The sequence below is a fragment of the Rattus rattus genome, chromosome 1 (assembly GCF_011064425.1).
Source record: "Rattus rattus isolate New Zealand chromosome 1, Rrattus_CSIRO_v1, whole genome shotgun sequence".
Taxonomy (NCBI): domain Eukaryota; kingdom Metazoa; phylum Chordata; class Mammalia; order Rodentia; family Muridae; genus Rattus; species Rattus rattus.
This window is the reverse complement of record NC_046154.1, coordinates 48,040,256-48,058,557: the sequence shown is the minus strand read 5'-3', so window position 1 is coordinate 48,058,557 and position 18,302 is coordinate 48,040,256. Positions and strand designations below refer to the sequence as shown.

The 18,302-nt window shown below is 51.0% G+C and overlaps 1 protein-coding gene across 1 annotated transcript in view; it reads right to left on the bottom strand.

Moving 5' to 3' along the window:
- The window catches only part of Acot11 (acyl-CoA thioesterase 11), a 23,427-nt gene extending 5,125 nt beyond the window's left edge, over positions 1 to 18,302 (bottom strand). Inside the window, exons 1-12 of the mRNA XM_032891492.1 lie at positions 18,252 to 18,302; positions 16,971 to 17,184; positions 16,332 to 16,401; positions 10,239 to 10,299; positions 9,318 to 9,416; positions 8,848 to 8,983; positions 6,740 to 6,893; positions 5,498 to 5,617; positions 3,073 to 3,217; positions 2,068 to 2,123; positions 811 to 877; positions 437 to 520 (exon numbers count right to left, since the gene is read on the bottom strand). Of these exons, the coding sequence (XP_032747383.1) occupies positions 437 to 520; positions 811 to 877; positions 2,068 to 2,123; positions 3,073 to 3,217; positions 5,498 to 5,617; positions 6,740 to 6,893; positions 8,848 to 8,983; positions 9,318 to 9,416; positions 10,239 to 10,299; positions 16,332 to 16,401; positions 16,971 to 17,184; positions 18,252 to 18,302 (1,257 nt within the window). The remainder of the gene's footprint in view (positions 1 to 436; positions 521 to 810; positions 878 to 2,067; positions 2,124 to 3,072; positions 3,218 to 5,497; positions 5,618 to 6,739; positions 6,894 to 8,847; positions 8,984 to 9,317; positions 9,417 to 10,238; positions 10,300 to 16,331; positions 16,402 to 16,970; positions 17,185 to 18,251) is intronic.

The window sequence follows — 18,302 nt, the reverse complement described above, 5'->3', positions numbered from 1 at the left end:
CCTGATACCCTCTTCCAGCTTCCCTAGGTACTAGACATACCTGTGGCACACAGACATGCCCAGGTAAAACACTATACACATAAAAATAAATAATTATTTAAGAAAAGAAGAAGCAGTAAATGAGGCAGCAGATCTTCAGTCTGGCTTCATCCCTAATGTGACAAGTGGGACGGTGACAAGCACAAGAGAGGCACAATGCTCCCTGTCCCACTTCTGCAGTGATCTGCTGTGCTTGGAGCCAATGGAGAAAGTGGGAAGGAAGGGGGCCATGCAAAGTGGTGGGGGGCTCAAGGGTGGGTAAAAGGTGGCAGGCAGGAAGAATTAGGGGCTTCACTCAGAACCCTTGGAGACAGTTGGGTGGCATCACGACCTTGCTGAAATGCTTTGGAGATAACGCTTTTGATGCTTGTAAGGAAAAGAAAGGTGGGTCGGTTACCTCACTGATCTCCACAGACAGCACCCAGTTGTCCTTGGCCATAAGCGTCTTCAGAGAGGACACGTTGTAATAGCTCAGGTATACCTGAGAAGAGGACACAGATGATACTTTCTCCTGCCCCAGGGGTCCCTGTGGGGCTGTGCAGATATGGTAAGGAGCTGGGATTTGGCAAAGGGGATCCAGGCCCCCTCACATAGAGCCCTAAGCAGCCACGCCCTCTTACAAAAGAGGGAGCACACACGAGTGTGTGAACAGCGATCATGGAGCAGGGCAGAGGGCAGTCCACCACCCTGGACTGGCGAATTTTTTTCCAAAACTCTTCTGGCCAAAGGAAAGAAAAAGGACCCAGTGGGCTTTGAAACGAAGAGATATACCTGGTTGCTAGGGTCCCAGGGAACAGACAGGGCCATTTCCGCCTGCTTACAGGACACCAGGTACTTCCTGAGAGGGAAAAGGACAATCTGGGTCTCTCAGAGTCCACTGTGTTTGGCAGACATCAGTGCCAGGTCAGTGCGAGCTCAGTGGGGTTGCAGACTCGGCCTGGCAGGGCAGTGGGCACACTGGCACACAGAAAACAGCAGCTCAGAGACAGGAGTTCAGGTAGTGCTCTAGGAAGTTCACAGGGGACAAGCTCAGGCTCCCCGCCACGCCATCTGTGGTACTCCTCAGGGTGAGCTTTGGAATGGAACCCATGTCTTCTCTACCTCCAAGGGGCTTTGAAAGGAGCACAGGGATTAGCATATGATAAATGTCCCAGAAACGAAGGCATTTCTCATTAATAATAATGTGTGAGCCAGGAATGCATCCACACACGCTAGAGTCTACAAGGAGCTTTACCGAGCACCAGACATACCAGTTTAGATGTCTTGAGCCATTGGGTCTATGCTCTAGACCTTTATGGGTTTGTTTTAATTGATTTGTTTTGGTTGAGATGGGTATCTCTCTGTAGCCCGGGTTGGCCTTGAACTTGTGGCAATCCTCTACCTCATTCTCCCAAGTGTGGAGATTTGACCCTTCCATGGCCAGACAAGCAGTACTCAGAGTAAATGGACAAAAATCACGCAGCGTAAGCTAGGACCAACAGTAGATCTCACTCAACCATGTGTCCTGAGGACAAGAGATCTACCTTCTGTCCTCAGTGTCCTGCTGTCTACAAGAGCCGTAAGATGCTGAAGCAAGACTATGCAGATGCAAAGGGCCAGCCCAGATGAGAGAGGCAGGAGGAATCTAAAAGTTCAAGACCAGCCAGAACTACTTAGTGAGTTCCAGACCAGCCTAGGCTACAGGGCTACAGTGTGAGATTATGACGCAAAATAAAATAAAATTTAAGGGCTGGAGAGACGGCTCAGTGGTTAAGAGCACTGACTGCTCTTCCAGAGGTCCTGAGTTCAAATCCCAGCAAGCACATGGTGGCTCACAACCATCTGTAATGAGATCTTCTGGTGTGTCTGAAGACAGCTACAGTGTACTTCTATATAATAAATAAATAAACCTTAAAATAAAATTTAAAAGGAGAATGAGAAAAGCCAGCCCAGTACTGAGCCTGGGAGGATTCCTGAAGAATGCCTTGGGGTCAGCAGGTGAAGACCAGCCCTGAAGCGCGGTCCCTCCCACAGCCCAGCCCCACTCGCCTGTCCAGGCGGATCTTCTTCCTGGCACTGGCCTCTCGGTATCGCCGTTCACCATCCTAGGAAGGAAGCAGGGACATGTTGTGGTACAGGTGAGATGACCAGCTGACCCATAACTCTGACATCCCTGTCCCCTGAGGCCAGAGGACCTCGCAGTCCCTTGAAGAAGCTTAAATCTTGCTAGGGCAGCAGGTGTCAAAACATCCTTACTTAGAAAGTTCCAGGGCCCCTAGCCGTACCTTAGCTCTGCACGGAGCCTTTGGTGACATTGGGTACACTGCCCCGCCTTGTGGGCCTCAGTTTCCCCCAGTGTAGAATGAGACGGTGAAAGAACCTCAACATGGTGCCCAGGGCCACACTCACTGGTCACCTGCTGGGAATGAAGTCCTCACAAGGGCTCTGCCTAAGACCATTCCTGTTGTCTGTTGTACCTGTTTCTTAGCCTAGGACCTTCAAGTCCCAGTTTACACAGGAAGAAACTGAGGCTCAGGGGGTTGAATGGTTCCCCCAAGGTCATAGGAGTATGGGGTGGGGCCAGGGTCAGAACTCAGAAGCCCACCTCTTTCCCATTCCTTTACGCCTCGCTAAAAAGACAGTTGCTATCAAAAAAAGACAGCAACTGGTCCCTGGCAAGCCAAGAGGGTGTCTCCACAGACACAGAACCCAGTCATCCACGTGCTGACTGTCACTTCTCGAGGGTCCCAAGGCTATGCAGCCAGTTGGTTCCCCACAGCCACAATGCAGAAGGCAGACGTTGCAGACACACTAATTACACAGATAAGGACTGAAACCCTCAGAGATAGATGTCCAAGAATGCGGCAAGGGTGAGGCCCGACCAGCCTATGGTGCCCAAACCAGAGGTCCCTGCAATCCTACAGACAGTTAAGGTCCATGAACTTCCAACATCAGCTAGACCCCATGTATGTTCCAGTTCTGACAGGCGGAGCGGGTACCCAGCGGGAATCCCTGGGTGACACAGGACACTCTAATCTGGGATAAGGCACTCACCCCAGGCTGGGGACGAATCCAGGGCAGCTTCTGAGGCTGGTCATCTTTGTCCAGGACCACGAAAGTCATGAAGGCGCTGTTGATGTGCCGGCGCTGGGTCTCAGCCTCCTGGCGGTAAGCCTCTACACACACACCCACCTCCATGCTAAGGCCAAATGAAAGAGGGAGTCAGGCTCCACAGACCTTCCCAAGCCATGCCCTTCCACGTCACGCACACTCACACACACAGGCAGGCAAGTGCACACACTCTCCTGGAGTTCTTCCAACAACTGGACCCAAATGGCCAGAACCATATCTGTCCTCTTCAGTAATCTCACAGAGCAGACGAACCTGCCCGGCCAGGCTCCCAGCTAACAGCCCAGAAAGTCAACAAAGCAAGAAAGCAAAGACACACAGAAGTCATCGGAGGGTAGGCAAGATGGCTCAGCAGGAAAGGCACTTGCTGCCAAGTCTGACAACCTGAGTTTGATCCCAGAGACCTATGGTAAAAGTAGGTGGCACACTCTGGCACCCCCCCACACACACACACCACATATGCAGTGAATAAATATAGTTTGTTTGTTTGTTTTTTTTTAAATCAAGTCACGGGAAATTACAAAGGAAGCAGGCACACTGACATGTGCTAGTAATCTCAGCACTAGGGATACTGAGACTGGGGCAGTGACATGAGTTGAAGCCTGACCTGAGTAACAGTGTAAAATTCCACCTCAAAACTCAAAATAATAATAGTAATAACAATAGTAATATCAGGAGCTGAGGAGATTGCTCAGCGTGTAAAGTACAAGTAGAAGGACCCAAGTTCAGTCCCTGAACCATCTAAAAGTCAAGTGTGGTAATGAGCACTGATAGTCTCAGCCCTGGGGACACCAGGAAAGGAGCTTCCATGGGGCCAGCCCTGGGGACATGGGGAAAGGAGCTTCCATGGGCTTGCTGGCAGCCAGCCTAACCGTGGCAAGCTCCAAGCCGATGAGAAAACTCTGCTGCAAAGTCAGGTGGACAGTGCCTGAGCATGGTTATCCTCCAGCTTCCAAGACCGCCTAACATACATGAACACACACACACACACACACACACACACACACATATATATACACGGACATTTTGTTGTTCTGTCTTTTGAGACCGAGTCTCACTATGTAGCCCTGGCTGTCCTGAAACTTGACCATGCTAGGCTTGAACTCACAGAGATCCTGCTGCCTCTGCCTCTCTGCCTCTCTACCTCTGCCTCTGCCCCTCTGCTCTCTGCCCCTCTGCTCTCTGCCCTCTGCCCTCTGCCCTCTGCCCCTGCCTCTGCAGTGATGGGATTGAAGGTGGGAGCCAGCATACCCAGTTTACACATATTTTATTTTTTCCAAGACAGGGTTTCTGTGTCCCTGGTTATCCTCGGACTCTCTCTGTAGACCAGGCTGGCCTCAAATGCAGAGATCTGCCTGCCTCCGCCTCGAGTGCTGGGGTTAAAGGTGTGTGCCACCCCCACCAGGCACACATGCAATTTTTAAAAATAGAAGACATAATAAAAGATAGAAAGGGGGCCGAGGACATAGTAGAGCATTTGTCCAACATAGGCCAAGCCAGGAAGTCCTACAGCTGCAAGATGTGGGCCTTAGAGAAACAGGGAACCAACTGCCAAGTCTCAGAGTGAGGCAGGAAGAGAAGCTGGGGAAGAACCAAGCCTGGGAGGGTCCTGAGAGAGGCAGGAGGTGGGCTGATAGAATCGCAAAGAGCAGCAGCCATAGCAAAAGGCTCCACCGTACGGCTGCTGGACGGTCCCTCTGGCTTCCTTCTAGTAACACCTCGGCAATCCTTGCAGCTGTGAGGTGGCTGTGTGAGTACCTTATATGTTAAAGAACGGAGGCTCAGAGACATTAAGTAACTTGCTCAAAGACACACAGCCTGTGAGAAGTGAAACCAAACTTGAACCCAGGCCGCCCAGCTCCAGATTGCCCTTCATCGTAAATGAGCACGGAAGTTCTCAGAAATAGCCCTTAGCTAAAGCCAGTTGTGGTGAGAAGAGCCCTCAGAACTCACTCCGAGGTGAGATGGTGGAATGCCTGCTTTGGGACATGGGTAAGAAAGGATCTGAGAAACAGAAGAAGAGGCCCTGAGACCTCTGCAACCCCAGAGCTCAGTCCTCCAGCCAAGCAGGGGAGAGACGAAGCACACAGGCACGGTTAGTGCTTCCAGTTAGTGGGAGGCACAGCACCTGCAGAAAGCTTAAAGAAGACCCCAGGGCCACCATTGGACAACAGTTGAGTCATAGAACATTCCAGAAAAGGGAACATTAGCTAACCTTGGGCCATGTAAACAACCCAGTGATTCAGGCCTCATCAGGGAAAGGCTTGGCAGGTCGTCATTAGGTGTTTTCTAAGATCAGGAAGAACCCTCAACCCTCAGTGGCCCTGTCCCACCCATCCCGACACCTCACCTATGCTTGAAGGCATTATTCACGATGGCCTTGAGCACCAGACGGTCCCCCACCTGAGATGGGCCTCGGAAATGGAACATCTCGATGGCCTTGAGTGTAGGGTGGGCATGACAGAGCCGGCTACGGGAAGAGCAGGGGGACAGAAGAAAAGGCTGGTACCGCATTAAGGTGGTTGGGCCAGCTTTCCCTAGTGCCTAGCCTGTCACCGACCCTGGACTACAGGAATGGCCCTCTGGTCCAGCCCTGGGATGATTCTGCTCGATGTCTAGCACTACAGCCGTTTCCAGCTTAGCATGCAGAGGCCGCTGTGCACAGCTAGAGAGGAGCGGAATTTGAGGCCAGAGGAAAGCAAGAGTTGAGTATAACCTAAACCAAACCCCTTCCCCTCCTTCTCTTGGCTTCTCTGTCTCGGTGTCTATGTGCCCTGATACCCTGAAACCCATCCCTCCCGAAAGGCTTCTGGAGCCCTGAGGCCCTCCTCCACCAGGAAGCTTTCCCTGATTGCCTGGACACTACCTTCCGCTTAACCCTGGGCTGGGCCCTAAGAATGAAATCCAGCCTAGTGGAGTGGGTTATGGCATGTTGAGAGAACCAGGGCAAAGTCATGAGGCACAAGGTGCCCAGTACGGACCGCCAGTTATCACAACTAGTGCTGTGTTTTGTTGTTTTCTGAGACAGGGTTTCTCTGTGAAACCCTGGCTGTCCTAGAACTCTCTCTATAGACCAGGCTGGCCTTGAAGCCTTAACTCAGAGATCCACCTGCCTCTGCCTCCTAAGTACTAGGATCAAAGAAAAGAGGAAAGAGAACTTATTTTTGCCACTAGAAAGAGGCATCAGCCTGAGGTGGCTTTATGGTGGCACTGGGCAGTATGCTGAACCATGGGAGGTCATACCAAGAGCAAAATTGGGGGGGGGGGACGGGAAAGTGGAGGAGGAAAAGAGCCTGAAGGAGCAGTTACTACGGGAGTTCAGGTAAAGGCAGATCAAGGGGAGGCTTCAGGGTCGGTCTGTGGAGACTCCTAGCGGCTATAAGGAATGTGGTAATGAGTGGGCAGAAGAAAGAAGCATGGCCAGCTCACAGAAATGGCCGCTCTCTGGCTCGACAGGTATGGAAATCCAGGCTTATCCTAGCAGAATACCCAAGCTTCTGGAGCTTTGAATGCTGGTACCAGGTATGCTTTCTGTTGCCAAGGAAACAGCCTCTGGAAACAGAGGAGAGAAGGCAAACGGAGGCTGTCTCACCTGGCTGCAATGGTGGCCACGTTCTCCATCCAGGCCATGATCTGGCCCCCAAAGGTATTGCCCTGATGATTGGCATGAGGAGGCAGCACCAGTTCCACGCTCTCCACCCGGGTCTTCTCGGCTGGCACCATATTGTTGCAGTCCTTGTCCAGATCTGGCCCGGGATGAAAGCAAGCAGATGAGAGAGGGTCCCTGAGGATAGACTGTTCATGGAAACCCCAGGACATGAATTTACTGTTTACTGACGCCAAGTGATCACCAGACCTAGACCAGCCCTGGGTGAAGAATGGGAGAGCTCGGAAGGAAGGACACACACCAGCCTCAAAGCAGCAGACAGCGCAGCTGTGAGACAGGCAAGCCCCTGCCTCACCAAACACAGGCTGTATGACACTGGCTCTCAGTCACCCATCTGTAAGGAGCAAGTATCAGCCCCAGCCAGCCAGGACTGGATTCTCCAGAATCCTAAGAAAGTCCTCCACAGAGCACCCAGCAGAAAGGTGACATTCACTCGGGTGAAGGGCCTTGGGAGGTGTCACGGGAGATGTAGGACAGGGAAGCAGGAGATGAAAATGATGTGAGCCCAAGTGTGCAGGAGGTGCTGGCGGGTGTGAGACCTTTGGCTAAGCTGAGGGAGGACACATGCGCTGGGCTGAAGCGTTAGTCTGAGGCCTGCATGCCAGCAGAGGGATCTGGACTGACCCGTGGAGGCAGGCTGTCTGCACAGGAGGGATTTGAGAGGGCTGTGATGGAATGGACAGATCCATGGAACTGACTGAAGAGCTGGGCTCCCTCAACCATCCCCTAAGCCCAGCATGGCAGGGCTCAGGGTGGTCTTAAACTCCTGATCCTCCTGCCTCAGCCTCCTATGTCACTGCTGGAACTGCTGGTGTGCTCCCCGTGCCCAGCCAACACCGGTTCTTCTTCGTTTGCTTTGAGACAGGATCTCACTATGGATCCCAGGGTGGCCTTGAACATCATTATGTAATCAAGAATGTCGTCTAACTCATGATCCTCTTGTCTCAGCCTCCAGGGTGCTAAGATTACCAGTGAGGGTCACTCTGCTTGGCTGTATTACGTTTTATTTGTCTGAAACTTGGCTCCTTCCATTTTGATGCCAAGAAAGACCTCACACAAGAACACGGAGATGGGGGTTGGGGATTTAGCTCAGTGGTAGAGCGCTTGCCTAGGAAGCGCAAGGCCCTGGGTTCAGTCCCCAGCTCCGAAAAAAAAAAAAGAAGAAGGAAGGAGGAGGAGGAGGAGGAGGAAAGGAGGAGGAGGAGGGAGGAGGAGAGAAGGAAGAAAAGAAGAAGAAGAAGAAGAAGAAGAAGAAGAAGAAGAAGAAGAAGCCTCAGAAGAAGAAGCAGAAGCAGAAGCAACAGAAGCAGAAGCAGAAGCAGAAGCAGAAGCAAGCAAGAAGCAGAAGCAGAAGCATCCAGAAGAAGAAGCAGAAGAAGAAGAAAGAAGAAGAAGAAGAAGAAGAAGAAGAAGAAGAAGAAGAAGAAGAAGAAGAAGAAGAAGAAGAAGAACATGGAGATGGACAAAGAACCCCAGGTCCCTACCCCTGGGGCCTTCATTCTCTGTAGAACATCTTCCTCTCCTCACCACCTGCCAAAATCCCACCCAATCCAAGGCAGACAGGTCATCCTGCACCATGGGGAATAATCAAGTCAAGATACAGAACGTTGTGCACCTATGTGTTCCCTTCAGGGTAAAACCAGGGAGCTAAATAACACATGCTTTGCTTAAATCTGGGCTCTGGGAGGGAGGGAGCGTGGAGGGAGACTTGCTTTTTATCTTTTTATTTTTCTTGGGGAAAAAGAAAAGAAAACATATACATACACTTACACAGAGAAGCTTTTTAAAATTCCTACACGTCTTCAAAGCCTAGCCAACACTACCATCACACACACCATCTCTCCTGGGCCTAAGGACATTATGGGTGACAGAGATTGTTGTAGGACCCCATTCTATCTCCATTGCTTCTGGGCTGTGAGTGAGTGGCCAGGGACAGAGGTCCATAGTACAATCCCTTCCTCCTTCCATTCAAAGTGGGTGTGAGGACACCAGCTTCCCCCTGCGTACACCTGGCTGCCCTCTTACCCACATACCATCCTGGATGGCATAGTGAGCTAGGAGATCCTTGATGGTGTCTGTGTAGACCAGTCGCATACGCCGGCGCTCAGCCGCCACCCCATGCTCCGTCTTCTCCTCCTCCGTCAATGGGACAACCTGCTTCAGCTTCACCTGTTGGCCAGGAGACAAGGTGCACAGTGGCCTGATGCCTGAAGCCGGTACCTGGTGGGCCTGGGCTGCTGTGGGAGAGGAGCTCCTGGACTCTCTCCCCTCTGTGCCTACTCTCTTGTCTCCATTGTAACCCAACAGGGCATAGTCCTCTTTAAATGTCCTCCAAGATCCCTTCTTGGGAAAAAGGCCCAAAAAATAGAGGGGTCTGTTTAGAACACAGTGTTCTGAAGACATTTAAATATGCAGGAAGAGATGGGGAAAGGCGCAGACACCTGGGTGGGATCACAAAGAGTCCCACTCTGGGTAATATGAGAGTGACAGAGCAGCTATCTACCTTGGAGAGCTCCCGGTGGGCCACGAAGGTGGCCAAGGCCTTGCAGACACTCCACTGTTTCTCAGAGCACAGATCTTCAGAGACCACCTGGATTCCTACCTGCAGAAGGAGAGGGGTATGGGAAGAGGGAGGACAGAAAGATGCTACTCCATGCTCGCAGCTTTAGTGAGGCTGGACAGCCACCCAGGCTGGGCCTCTGGAGTTTCTACATCACTTATCAGGTATGGAATGCCAGGGACCTAAAGTTGGTTCTGACTCTGCCTCTGGTTTCCTGGAAAACCTTGGGTAATTCACTTCCCTTTGGATCTGTTTCCTCATCTATGGAATGGGAGTCATCACAATTGCCCCTTAAGGGATTACTGAAAGGGTTCAAATGTGCCCTGTCCACTGCTAATACTGAAAGTCAGACCTGTGGGGTGCATTTGTGTGCTGCCCAGAAGCAGAGTCACTGTTACCCCAGCCTCTGAGGTTCTCAGGAATCAATGGCTTGATAGATTGCAGAACCTAAATCAAGCCCAGGAGAAGAAATGAAGTCCTCAGTAGTTCACAAAGCCATCCTCCCACTGTACAGATATGGAAACAGAGACCATCCAGGTAAGCTAATGGGCAAAAGTCCAGTCTCTCCCACTGCAGCACCATGATCAGACACAGCGCTGCCTTCCTCTGCCTTCACACCTGCTATCGAATGTTCCTAACCAGGAGTATAAGCCCTGAGCACGCCCCTTCCCCACCCTGGCCTCCATGTTCCCTCCTGTGCTATGGGATATTAGCAAGGAAGACCTTAGGGTCCTCCTACCCAGCCAGCCATCTTGGAATTCTAGTCAGAGTCCTACAGTGTGTGGGGGCTTGGGCTTGGATTCTGAAAGACAAAGTGGAACAGGAAGGCCAACCCACCCCCCAGGCAGGGCCAGCCACACACACCTCCATGCTGGAGTTGAAGGCCCGGTTCACCTTGGCCTTGATATTCACCACTTGGCCGACACTGAGGAGAGGAAAGCAGGAGGTAAGCCTTCCAGAGGGACCAAGGGAGGACAGGTGCCTCAGACACCCACACCTCAGGAGGGACCAAGGGAGAGACAGGAGCCTCAGACACCCACACCTTAGTGAAGGTAGGAGGTCTGGCAAGAGTACTTCAAAATTCCCAGAACACAGTCACACAATTGCAATGTCATCAAGCCAGCAGACATGTTCCATAGAATCAGAGCTTCCATAAGCTGCTAATTTGCATGTCTACCCACTCCCAGACTAGGAGCTAGAGTCTTCTTTTGCTCCTCAGCTCCCTTCCTGGGGCAGCCTCCTACTCCCCAGTGTCCAGAGCTCACCCTCCAGCACTCCCCCTGGAGTATGACCTCTGCCTCTTAAGCCTTCAAACTGCTCTGTGCTTTTGTTCTCTCCTCTCATTCATTCCTGTGGTTCATAAAAGTCAGAGCCTGTGCAGGGCAGTCACATGCTCTACTGGGAGTCCTAGCCCTGCCCAGGGAGTGTATGCTTTGCTCATCACCACCAAGCACACAAGGCAGGGTGAGACCTCCATAAACAGTGACTGACTGAAGCAATACACCAGCATTTACCAAATGCTTGCCAAGTGCCAATGGCTGGAAAGAGGAGTGGGCAGGGATACGAGACACTTAAAAGTGCTATGTGTGCCTTTCTGCATTTGAATCTCAAAACAAACTTGGAGGCAGGTTTATAGGGGAGTGACCATGAGAGAGGCTAAGCCCTTGTCCAAGGTCACCTAGCTAACAAGGTCACCCAACTAACTCGCAGCAGGGCAGGGATTCTAAATGGGCTGTGTTGACCGAACCAGCCCAGTTCTTCCTAGGAGCAGTCTGTCCTTCTGGGAATGTTTCCCACGTTCACACAAATCTCCTGGGAGCCACCTAGCTTGCCCTGTGCCCAGAGTGTGCCCAGCCGATGGGCTGTCGGGGTAAGGAGGGCAAAAGGCTACAAACCTGGCAGAGTTTAATCATGATGACCTCAAGAAGTTCTTTACCCTCTGCACCGTGGCTTGTGAGCATGCAGAGTGCACTGCCTGCCACCGAAGCTTGGAAGGGTCCATTCCAAGGGACAGGCCATAGTGTGGCCTGATTGCACCTAATTTTGAACTAAGCTTTACCGTGGCTGAGAACCCCCAGGAGACATCACCGTCCGTCAGGGTCCTAGGCACCCATCAGAGGTCTGGGAATAGATTCCTCAAGGGGATAGGGGATTACTGATTTAAAATGAATTTATCTTTCTGTGGTGTTAAACGAGGACTGGAGAGATGGCTTAGTAGTTAAGAGCACATACTGCCCTTGTAGATCTGTTTAGTTCCCAGCACCCATGTCCTCTACAGGTATCTGTATTTATACACACACACACACACAGAGAGAGAGAGAGACATACACAGAGAGAGAGAGAGAGAGAGAGAGACAGAGACAAAGACAGAGACAGAGACAGAGACAGAGACAGAGGCAAATAATTATTTTGCTGTTGTTTTTCACTAGCCCTGGCTGTCCTAGAACTCACTCCGTAGACCAGGCTGGCCTGGAACTCAGAGATCCATCTGCCTCTGCCTCCTGAGTGCTGGAATTTAAGGCCTGCACCACCACCACCACCCAGGTCAGGTAAATAATTTAAAATAATAAAATAAATCTTTCTCTTTTTTTTCTTTTTAAAGAAGAGGGCTGGGAGGACTTGGTCACAGGATACTGAAGAAGGAAGAGGGAGAAGAAGGGAGGAAAGGAGGGAGGGAGGGAAGGAGGGAAGGAAGGAGGGAAGGGAGGAAGGGAGGAGGGGAGGGAGGGAGAGGGAGGAGGGGAAGGGAGGGAGGGAGGGAGGGAGGGAGGGAGGAGGGAGGGAGGAGGAGGGAGGGGGGAGGGAGGAGAGGGGAGGAGGGAGGGAGGGAGGGGGAGGAGGGAGGAGGGAGGGAGGAGGGAGGGAGGGAGGGGAGGGGAGGAGGAGGGAGGAGGAGGAGGGAGGGAGGGAGGGAGCAGTTCCTTCAAGGGAGCTGACTGGGGGTGAGAAGTTAGGAGTCAGGAGCATTAGGAAACTCAGTTGATTTGCAAACTTATTTCCAGCTTTATTGGGATAACAAAAAAGAACAACACAGCAAAGCAAACTCACAAGTCGGCGTGGCCATATGCTGACACTGGTGGGGAAAAATAACTGGCCATTTTTCAGGTGCGATAATCATGTGGAAGTTGCCTAAAATTAGTTCTTAGTCCTTCCTGATGTTTAGAAATATTTCACTTTGTCTTCTATTGTTTGAGACAGGACCTCATTATGTACCCCAGGCTGACCTTGAACCCAGGATACTCCTGCCTCAGCTCTTGAGTAGTAGTATCACAGATATGAGTGTCTCTTGATATGTCTCCTTTATTTATTATGTCCTATAAACCAAGTCAGTTGTGAATCACACTCATAGCAATGCCCCAGTCTCAGTCTCCCAAGTGCTAAGCCTATCAGTGTGCACCACCGTGCCTGGCTTGAAATGTTTTTAAGCAGCAAAAACTAAAACAAACGAAGGTAAACCTGTAACTGTTCAGGTGCTGCCAAGCCTAGCCTAGCCACTGCCATGCTCCAGGCTCTGAACAATGTGCTCTCCTTCTGTCCCCCCGCCCGGCAGGTCCACCCATCACATATGCTTCCCAGATTCAGTGTCACAGCCTCCAAAGCACAAGGGTCATTGCCCTCCAGCCAGCTCAGCCCACTCCAGAAACTCTCCTCAGCCCCTGCCCTGGCATGTCTCAACTCCATGAAGTCCACTGACTAAAAGCAAGGACCCTAGGGCCAGACGGCTTCCTGTTAGTCAGTCCTGGGTCCTCCACCTGCTGTGTGACCTGAAAAAGTTTCCTCACTTCTCTGTGCCTCAGTTTCTCCTCTGTAAAATGAAGATACTAACAATAAAGACCTCATACTGTAGCCTTATTAATATGTCAACAAATTAAAAAGGCATTCTAATCAATATATTGATAAAATATCAATGTAAGACATTACGAGGAGGAGTGTTCAGTACTACTTCAGGGATAAAGCCTCTTTGCCAAGCCGAAACTATTTACCAAACTGATTCAAGCTGGGGTGGATCTCCAGAACTGAGGGACAAATAGCAAAGTAAAGACAAGTCGGCAGCTCACTGTCTCGTTGTGGTGGTGGGGGCGGGGGGGCGAATCGAACCCAGGGCTCTGCATGCTGAACACATGCTCTGACACTGAGCCACACTTCAACCCCCAATTTCCCACTGCAAGTGCAAATGACCTTTCTGTATCTGTACCTCTGCAGGCTGGGCAGAGGGCACAAGGACTATGTTCTGGCTGTTTGTGTCTGCAAACCTAGCATGACACCAAGGCTCTGAACTATCTTAATTAGGTTTGTTTTTTCTTTTTTCTTTCTTTCTTTATTTATTTTTTGGTTCTTTTTTTCGGAGCTGGGGACCGAACCCAGGGCCTTGCACTTCCTAGGCAAGCGCTCTACCACTGAGCTAAATCCCCAACCCCTTTTTCTTCCTTTCTTTAAATAGGTATTTATTTTATGTATGTGAGTACACTGTTGCTGTCTTCAGACACACGAGAAGAGGGCATCAGATCCCATTACAGATGGTTGTGAGCCACTGTACTGGCTGGTTTTATGTGTCAACTTGACACAAGCTGGAGTTATCACAGAAAAGGAGCCTCAGTTGAGGAAATGCCTCCGTGAGACCCAGCTGTAAGGCATTTTCTTAACTAGTGATCAAGTAGGGAGGACCCAGCCCATTGTGGGTGGTGCTGTCCCTGGGCTGGTGGTGGTCTTGGGTTCTATAAGAGAGCAAGCTGAGCAAGCCAGGGGAAGCAAGCCAGTAAGTAACATCCCTCCACGGCCTCTGCATCAGCTCCTGCTTCCTGACCTGCTTGAGTTCCACTCCTGACTTCCTTTGGTGATGAACAGCAATGTGAATGTGTAAGCTGAATAAACCCCTTCCTCCCCAACTTGCTTCTTTGTCACAATGTTTTGTGCAGAAATAGAAAACTCTGACTAAGACAGCCACTATGTGGTTAGTAGGAATTGAACTCAGGACCTTTGGAAGAACATTCAGTGCTCTTAACCTCTGAGCCATCTCTCTAGCCCTTAACTAGGTTTCCATTGCTGTGATGAAACACCATGACCAAAAGCAACTTGAAGAGGAAAAGGTATTTTTCACTCACAGTCCCACAGCGCAGTTCATTCATCACCCAAGAGAGTCAGGGCAGGGTCCTGGGGACAGACACTAAAGCAGAGGCCATGGAGGATGCTGCTCACTGGCTTCTCCCCATGGCTTGCTCTGCCTGCTTCCTCACATGGCCCAGAGCCACTTTCCCAGAGCGCCATCACACAAGTGGGCTGGGTCCTCCCACAATCGTTAATCAAGACAATATCTCATAGGCCAATCTGACAGGGGCATTTTCTCAATGGAGGCCCCTCCTTCCCAAATGACAGCTTGGGTCAAGTTGACATAAAACTAGCCAGTATATTAACTAATACTGAATACATAGTGAACGAGTGACTGAGTATAGGAACGGGCCGACATTCTTCCTCATTAGTCCCACACAGGGCACCAGGCAACCCTGAATGAGGCCTTGGCACTTGACGTCCTGTGTATGGACAGCACATCTAGGAGTGGTCTGGTAGCCAGAGCTCTATGTAAGGCCTGCCCTGGGCCTAAGGAACAGCCGCCTTCTGGGGCCCAGTATGAGGCTCAGCGGCAAAGCACACGAGGAAACCTGTACAGTCACTGGTGGCCCTGAGTAAGAGCTGGAGGACGTGAAGCGCTGGCGGCTGGCTTGCTCTTCTAGCATAGACCTCGGGACTCGCCAAAGAGCCTCCCTTTCAGAATAATCTCTGTGCACTGTGTAACGAAGCATCACCTGTCCCCGTAAGCAAGTCCTCCATCACCTTCCGAATGGTTTAATATGGAGCTGAACAACCTATAGCAGAACAGGAGAGGACAGGGGGGAAATCCAGGCGGAGACAGGAACTCTGGGAAAGAGAAGACTGAAGGAGAATTAACTAACAAGCCATGTGGTGGGGCAGTCCTGGACGACCACGTTTACTTAGATGAGCCAGTTGAGAGTCTGCCGTTTAAAAGTCCACTAGTCACTATAGGGGCTGGCGCCTCAGACACAGTCCGGCACCAGGAACCTGTGAACAAATATCTGAGCTAAAAGAGTTAGTTCCGGGGGCTGGAGAGATGGCTCAGCGGTTAAGAGCACCCGACTGCTCTTCCAGAGGTCATGAGTTCAATTCCCAGCAACCACATGGTGGCTCACAACCATCTGTAAAGAGATCTGATGCCCTCTTCTGGTGTATCTGAAGACTGCTACAATGTACTTATATATAATAAATGAATAAAATCTTTTAAAAAAAAAAAAAAGTTAGTTCCAGGCTGGAGAGATGGCTCAGTGGTTAGAGCACCAACTGCTCTTCCAGAGGTCCTGAGTTCAGATCCCAGCAACCACATGATGGCTCACAACCATCTGTAATGAGATCTGATGCCATCTTCTGGTGTGTCTGAAGACAGCTACAGTGTACTTAAATAAATAGATAGCCAAATCTTTAAGAGAGAGCTATTTCTGAGCAAATTCAAGTCCTTTCATTTTACAGGTAAGGAAACAAGGCCCAGAGAGGGAATTTGACTGACCCAAAGTCACAGAGCACCACATGACAAACAGACACCCAAGCTGCTGACTCTGCATATTTCCTCAGCCTGTCCTTAGGCCTCCACGTTCCACCAGAGGAGCCTTTCCAAATGCAAACCTGAGCCAACTTCCTAGCCCCACCCTGACAAGAAAGCCCACCTGATGGTACAAACCAAAAGGCCACTCCTAACCCACTGCTGTCCCACACGCCTGTGTAAAATGTTCCACCCCTAAGACACCATGTTTCCACCTCCAAGCCCATCAGTCAACTGAGTCAGCTCCAAGTGCCACACAGTCTAGTGGGGGCAGGGAGGGGTGGGGATGCAGACCCTGGGCTGAGGGTGGAGAGAGACCAAGAGAGTAATCAAGCCAGAGGGCCACTTACCTAATGGTATGGTCGAAGTAGATGTCATCCATGGAGGCTGTGACACAGGGACAGCCAGCATGCCTCTCCGCTGGCTCAGGAGAAGAAAGCCAGATGTTAGCAGCCTCCCCGTGTCACACGGGCCTCTGAACCAAGTATCTTCCAGAGGCTTCTCCGAAAGGAGTTCCCACCCTTCTTCGCCACTTCTGCTTCCTTGCTTCAGAGCCTTGCTCTGGAGCCCTTTCCCTGACCACACAGCTGCCTCAGGGCCTCTCAAACCCTGCTGGCGTAGCCAAGTCACTGTTAGACCCTAGAGGCTGAACATGGAAAGGATCGTGAGCACTCACAGTGCGTCCCTGTGTCTGGCCTTTCTTTACCAGCCAGCCAATCGGGAAATTGCTGTGGTTAAGGGCGCAATAGAGGCAGACAGGGACATCAGCGTGTATACCAACACACCATTGGGTAACTGGCGGGGAGGGACAGGCTGCCCTGACAACTAGGTGAACAGAGGCAGGGGACCAGCAGGACCTAAGACCAGAAGGGGAACAAGTGTGGTACTCATGAGAAAGGAAGAGATCATCTTTAAAAACCGAGGCCCCTGCCCAGGTTCTACGGGGCAAACAGTGGGGATGGGATGTCGACCCTGGAGCACAGCCTCACCTGATAGGCAGGCTGTGGTGTCGATCCATTTGAGCAACTGTCCAATGCTCAGCTCCCCACGGTGGTTAGTGTGGCAGGGCAGCACCAGCTGACTCATCTGCACCTCCGTGGGGTTCCGGTAGCCTTCACCCTCTGCCATGGCGGAAGCGTCTCCGGACTCCGGATGAGAGACTGACTTCCGGGATGTGCGACTAGAGAACAGAGAGGTGAAGCCCTGGGGACAGGTGAGGACGGCATGGTCAGTATTCTACCCATCTCTGCACTGCCGAACCCTGACACCTCAAGAACAGAGAATTCGAGAAGCTGCTAGGACCACCTCCCACCAGCCTCATCAGGAGTGGTCATCACCTCCAGACCGGGATCTCAAGTTCACTCCCTCTTAGGAGAGTTTACTTCTTTGTTACAGCCAGTGGGTGACTTCCTTACACTGACTTATTTTTTGAACAGGCTCCACAGCTTTGGCTCTGAGCTCTCGCTCTTCCTCAGCCTCTACATGGCTGGAATTATAGACATGCTGCCATATTTGATTTCTGACTTTCTGTCTTGAGAAAGTCAAAAAGGGAGTAGGGGGCTAGACAGATAGTTTAGCAGTTAGGAGGACTTGCTGGGGACTGGAGAGACGGCTCAGTGGTGACTGCTCTTCCAGAGGTCCTGAGTTCAATTCCCACCAAACACATGGTGGTTCACAGCCATCTGTAATGGGATCTGATGCCCTCTTAAGGTGAAGACAGCTACAGTGTACTTATATACATAAAATAAATAAGTAAATCTTTAAAAAAAAAAAAAAAAAGCGCTCGTTGCAAAGTCTGAGGCCCAGAATTTAGATCCCAGCACCCACATGACAAACTGAGTGTGGTGTTTTGAATGAGAATGTTCTCCCCACCCCTCCATCGGCTCATATATGTGAATGCTTGGTCCCTAGTTCTGTTTAAGAAGGATCAGGAAGTGTTGTTTCCTTAAAAAACGAAGAAATATTATAAGTTTTTTTTAAACCCCAGGTGTGGGCTACAAGGCTACTTCAGATTGTCCACAGCAACTGACTATGATTCGCCTCGTGCTCTAGCAGGAGCATAATTTTGCCAGCGTCAGAGAGTTTCCATGATTGTGGGATGTTAGGAATCCAGGAGACTTTTCCGAGGGTATGTAAATAAATGCTGGGGCCCTGGGGATGGGGGGACGGTTAGATAATTGGATGTTGGTTGTTGGTTGTTGGTCACGGTCTGTGAAGTGGTTGTGCACAGAGAAGGAATTAGATTTCCTGCCAGTGAAGGTGGAACTTGCCCCAAGGAACTCGATGCCCCTCATCAGCAGGAAGTAGTCCAACGATAACAT